Source organism: Diplotaxodon limnothrissa, linkage group LG19, assembly GCF_057381915.1.
Source record: "Diplotaxodon limnothrissa isolate DT_005_m linkage group LG19, D_limnothrissa_male_GT1.1, whole genome shotgun sequence".
Taxonomy (NCBI): Eukaryota; Metazoa; Chordata; class Actinopteri; order Cichliformes; family Cichlidae; genus Diplotaxodon; species Diplotaxodon limnothrissa.
In genome coordinates this window covers 29,117,337-29,123,401 of record NC_140614.1, presented here as the reverse complement: position 1 = coordinate 29,123,401, position 6,065 = coordinate 29,117,337, and the positions used below count along the sequence as shown (strand labels likewise).

The window sequence follows — 6,065 nt, the reverse complement described above, 5'->3', positions numbered from 1 at the left end:
CCACACCGACACCATTGTCGACGTCATTGTCATCAAAGGTGTTGTACAATCAAGATAGTTCACGCGCTAGCCTTCAAAAGTAGCAACCGCTGTGTCCTATTTGAGCTAATGAAATTGAACGAAGATTATATTAAACGTTAGATAGAACAAACAAACAAAAAAACAAAAACAACCCTCAGCTCGTGAATAAATAGCGGTGGATATATATTTAACATATATAACTACGAGTTGCAAGAAAGAACATACGGGTAACTCTCTTGTTCCGGCTGTGTTATCTTCGTTGAGTGTGTGCCGTGGATGACAACAGTACAGCTCGTCGCAACAACAGCAGCAGCGGCAGGAACAGCGGCGGCGGCAGTGTATTTGTCATTGCAGCAGCCTAGGGGAGCGAGGTGAACCGAGGGGAGGAAAGGAAACGAAAGGATTTACGGACACCGTCCAAGCATGGCTACCCAAACGACAGCATCATGCACTGGATCCACTCTGTTGCAGCCGCTCAGTGAAATTATCAACCTCCCTCTTGACCAGGTATGTGTTTGGATGAAGAAAAAAATTGATCGGTGAAGCGAAAGGCACGTTACGATACATGTTTGTCACAGTTAGGAAGCATCCGTAGATCTGAGGTTAGCAGAGGCTGGTGATGCGCACTACCAAATCGTTAGCTTAGCATTTATACATTGCGGTTTCACTGAAAACGACTACACACACACATGCACACGCACACAAATATCACAGTTGGTGGTTCACTGTCACCATCAGCTAGTTCTTAGCCAAGCTACACTAACGGTAATGCCCTTTGTGTCTTTATTTCGATGCCCAGATCCTAATCCAGTCTCTTCCAAACTGGGATCTCTTAAATATTCCATCGGGTCCTCCAGTCTAATTGAGGTCTACTAGTTTAAATGTATTTAAATTTCACTTAAATATTCCTTAAAGAGTCAGTATGCAGGCAGGAACGATTAACCCACTGCATTGTTTTTTCACTCTTGCATACAAAATCTATCGCTGTATAGTTAAAGGTGAGCTGTTTTTAAAAAATCAGGCTTGTGATTATGATGTAAGGCTTTATTTTAGGTTCATAGCTGTAGGAATCTTAGCTCATGAATCCCTCTTTAAAAAATTCCCAAACCGCGAAAACATGTGACAGTGTTGTGTTGTTCACCAGAAGAGAGACCCATGCTGTTAAAAAAAATGCCCAAAGCCAGGTCTTTGGGCATTTTTTTTAACAGCATGGAGACGGGTTGGGTAACTTTTGATAGCTGTGCCTTGTGTGGATTATTTTGAAGTATATTTGTCACTGGTAGATTCTTGAAGTAGTGCAAAACATTGGCACTTTAGCTGCACTCACAGGCACCACACCCACTAACTCTGGTGGATCAGTCCATAATGATCTGTAATGGTGGTTTCAAAGCTCTGGACAGCAGAGATGGTGTGTTTGTCTGTAAAAGCGTCTGACTAGTCTAAGACAGATAAGGCCCATTTTTGTGTCTTTTCTAATCTCGTGCATTTGTACTGAAATAACTACCTTGCTACCTTCCTTGTCAATGTCAGGTAATGTTCTTTTTGTTAACTGTGATCTGAAATCAAACCTCGATTTACTTTTTATTCCCCACATTGCTTTCGGCATTTGCCATAACTAGTCTGAATAACACTTTGTGAAAGCATAAAAAAAGTTCCCCAAAAATGTTCTCCTCCTAGAGTGGCATGCTCCTAATGCCATGCATTTTTCTTCACATGCAAGTCTTGAAGTCATTATAGAAGGTTTTTGGTGGGGAATGTTTGCTTCCCCAGCCAAGCACTAGTGCTAGAGTTTTACCATATTTTAAAAGTAAAAATGTAACTTTGTTACACAAAATAGTTGTGTCCAGAATCATGGATTTTGTCATTTGTGAATAAACTACGTGGTTTGCATCTCCATTGGCAGACCCTGCACACAGCTACTTAGTCAATGTTTAACTCCTTGTCTTGCTGTGTCAAGCAGTAAACCAGTCTTTCATCCTCAGTTGAAGCTACATGTGGAGACAAGAATGTGCCATTATTTTTCTCCTCCGTAGAATGTACCAGTTTCTGCAGGGAGTGTCATGTGTTGAGGACTCAGTCACATGAAGTAAGGAGTGTACATCCCTGGGATCCAAACTTATTTGCTTGTTTTTTGATTGCAATAGTTGTATAATAAGTTTTAGAATTATTAGAGGAATCTGTAGCTGACTGGAACCAAATCTCATGCTAAGCTGTTGAGATTTTTATTCTCTTGTATCCTGCAATATTTAGCATGTTTCAACCTCAGCGTTTGGCATTAAAATACCTACATTTCCATTTCTACTCTGTGCGGTCCCGTGGACATCAACACCTGCTTTGGTCTAGCACCTCCCTGTATGTTAGGACTCCTCGGCACTGGCTCGTCTCAGAGCTATAACAGAAGCTGTAAAATCTAAAATGACACTATGTTTTTCCTTCTCTCTTCTTTTTCTCTCCATCACACACTGCCCGCCTTCTGTCAGTAACATGCCGGCACTACTTTGAATAAGACCTCCCACTGCATTTTGTGTGCCCACACAAACACTATTCACCTACTCTGATTCAAGAGTTTTTATAGGAGAAAAGATTACACACAATTACATTCCAAAATCCTAAACTGTGCCATATCTAGTACAAATTGATGCACTTAGTCTTAAAGATACAGTGTTCATGAAGAAATCATCCCCATCCCATCTTCCTCCTACTCAGTCTTCTTATGTCGACTGGTCTACAGATCCTTTTTTTTTTATCAGGAAGCATGAAAGACAGTTTTTGTTTCAGATATCCACTTTCAGTGAGGATGCTGGACACTTATTGCTCTCTCTTACTCCCTTTAGGACTTGGTGTTCTATCACGTATTTGCACAATTAAGCAGAGCTGCCTTAGCTGCCATTTTCAGAGCTGGTGGGTAAATAAATCAAATCAAATCTCTTGGATTTAATGTTTGCACGTCCTGTTTGTTTGTTTGTTTTTTTACAAACAGGTCGAGGCATCGCAGATCCAGTTTCAATCTGAAATGTCCAGTTCACATAACCTCACAGCTGCTTTGCTTGTTATCAAGGCTCATTGGGTCCATATCATCATTCAGCTGAGTGACAGAAAATCAAAAATAACCCAGTTGAATGAATTATGCAGTCCATCTATAAATGTATGACTCCATACCAGAAACGACTTCGGTAATGGCCAAATTCAATTTTCCTCTTTTTGATGACACTGAAGCTAGAAGGGACTTTTGTAATTTGCAGCATCAGCTGTGATGTTCCTTCTGCAGCTGTTTCAATATGCAGCAGCTGGAGGCCTAGTAAGAGACTCCATGAAGTATATATGCACTAACCCTTTGTTTTAGACATTTGTAGGCTGAAAGTGATGTTTGAATTAACTTAATATAGTTATAATAACTGGTGATAGCAATACCAAATGCATGTGAAACAACAGATACAGCCTTCTTGCTTGTCAACAGTGCAATAGAGATCAGTTGATAAACTTTTTTTGTACGTGCAGCTATTCTTTGTCTTGCATTTACATTGCAGTGCACCAGTTGTGCACTTCTGTACTGTCCTTTAAAAAAGCAATTCAGCTGATAGCTAATGCCATAATAGAATTTTTTTTTGATTAATATAAAACGGGAACAAATCCATGCACATCATGCGGTGCAGGTGCAGAGCTGAAAAAATATAACATGGAAAAAATGAACGGCTTGCACACTACAGGACTCAACGGTTTTCTTACTTATTGCATCTAGTTGTGACATTTTAGGCAAACCTGCTCTTCAGCAGACAATGAAACACTGGGCGGCACAATCTTAAATCACCTGTGATAAGTCACATGACCCACGGCACTAACGTCTAATAAGACAGTGTCTTGTATAGGACAAACAACTGATAAATAATTGACAAGTCATACTTGTTGCCTTGGCATAAATCAGAAAAAAAGGTGCCTCAACTGACAAAATGAAGATTTTTTTTTTTTCACAAACCCAACAACTAGTAGAAGATGTGACGCAACAGATAAATATCATCCACTGACATCAGTAAATACCAACTTTGTGATGCACAGATGGTTGATGCAGCCATTACAGCGTGTTATTGTTTTGTTTCCTTACAGCGCTCAGGCCTAGTGGCTAAAACTACAGGGTGGTGATCGTGTCTGTAACCAATGATCTTGTTGTATTAAGTTTACATAGTTCACGCATGATATACTTTGCATTTCTATTCAGTGTTCTGGGTAAACGTGATGTGACTTGATAAAGTTTACTTGCATTCAAAAGGCTGACGGCACTACCACCTGTGCAGGTGTGTGGGATGTCTCAGAGGAGCATGGCAGTGTGGAAATTTCCAACTGTACCATGTTGTGTTTTGCAGGTGGTGCACTCATAGGCTACACTGCCACGACTGGCACGACATCACCAATAAAAGGCATTTTGCTCATTTACTTAGGGTCTTTATAGATCTCAAATATTCAGTGGAGATTTTGGATGAGATGTTTTTAATGTAAGCAGTGACCTTTAAAGCTGGGAGGCAGGAGCTTGCATGTATTCAGGTTCAGAGACAGCTTTGAGATTTCAGCTGATTATTGCAGACGTGAGTGTGTCAGTAGACCATAGTGGCCCTGCCTTGTGATGCAGAGAAATACTGTCTGATGGATTACACAGTACTCTCTCTAGTCTCCAGTGATTTGATGGCTCAGCCACAAAAGTATCAATTTCTCACCTTTGTCATTTCATCTTGAAATAGCAGAGCATTTGTACCCGTGCTGAGAGGTATTCCGTGAACATGCAGGTTTTGTAGTTCAGTGGTAATTTCACTGTGCACTGTCTGATATAAAGATATAGTCTTTGGGGCTCACGGTGTACAGTGGGGCAAAAAAGTATTTAGTCAGCCACCGATTGTGCAAGTTCCCCCACCTAAAATGATGACAGAGGTCAGTAATTTGCACCAGAGGTACACTTCAACTGTGAGAGACAGAATGTGAAAAAAAAATCCATGAATCCACATGGTAGGATTTGTAAAGAATTTATTTGTAAATCAGGGTGGAAAATAAGTATTTGGTCAATAACAAAAATACAACTCAATACTTTGTAACATAACCTTTGTTGGCAATAACAGAGGTCAAACGTTTACTATAGGTCTTTACCAGGTTTGCACACACAGTAGCTGGTATTTTGGCCCATTCCTCCATGCAGATCTTCTCGAGAGCAGTGATGTTTTGGAGCTGTCGCCGAGCAACACGGACTTTCAACTCCCGCCACAGATTTTCTATGGGGTTGAGGTCTGGAGACTGGCTAGGCCACTCCAGGACTTTCAAATGCTTCTTACGGAGCCACTCCTTTGTTGCCCGGGCGGTGTGTTTTGGATCATTGTCATGTTGGAAGACCCAGCCTCGTTTCATCTTCAAAGTTCTCACTGATGGAAGGAGGTTTTGGCTCAAAATCTCACGATACATGGCCCCATTCATTCTGTCCTTAACACGGATCAGTCGTCCTGTCCCCTTGGCAGAAAAACAGCCCCATAGCATGATGTTTCCACCCCCATGCTTCACAGTAGGTATGGTGTTCTTGGGATGCAACTCAGTATTCTTCTTCCTCCAAACACGACGAGTTGAGTTCATACCAAAAAGTTCTACTTTGGTTTCATCTGACCACATGACATTCTCCCAATCCTCTGCTGTATCATCCATGTGCTCTCTGGCAAACTTCAGACGGGCCTGGACATGCACTGGCTTTAGCAGCGGAACACGTCTGGCACTGCGGGATTTGATTCCCTGCCGTTGTAGTGTGTTACTGATGGTGACCTTTGTTACTTTGGTCCCAGCTCTCTGCAGGTCATTCACCAGGTCCCCCCGTGTGGTTCTGGGATCTTTGCTCACCGTTCTCATGATCATTTTGACCCCACGGGATGAGATCTTGCGTGGAGCCCCAGATCGAGGGAGATTCAGTGGTCTTGTATGTCTTCCATTTTCTGATGATTGCTCCCACAGTTGATTTTTTTCACACCAAGCTGCTTGCCTATTGTAGATTCACTCTTCCCAGTCTGGTGCAGGTCTACAAT

At 41.6% G+C, this 6,065-nt stretch overlaps 1 protein-coding gene across 1 annotated transcript in view; it reads left to right on the top strand.

Moving 5' to 3' along the window:
- Positions 1–317: 317 nt before the first annotated feature.
- Positions 318–6,065, top strand: part of mboat2a (membrane bound O-acyltransferase domain containing 2a) — a 47,239-nt gene continuing 41,491 nt past the window's right edge. Inside the window, exon 1 of the mRNA XM_085342879.1 lies at positions 318–528. Within this exon, the coding sequence (XP_085199005.1) occupies positions 445–528 (84 nt within the window). The 5' untranslated portion in view covers positions 318–444. The remainder of the gene's footprint in view (positions 529–6,065) is intronic.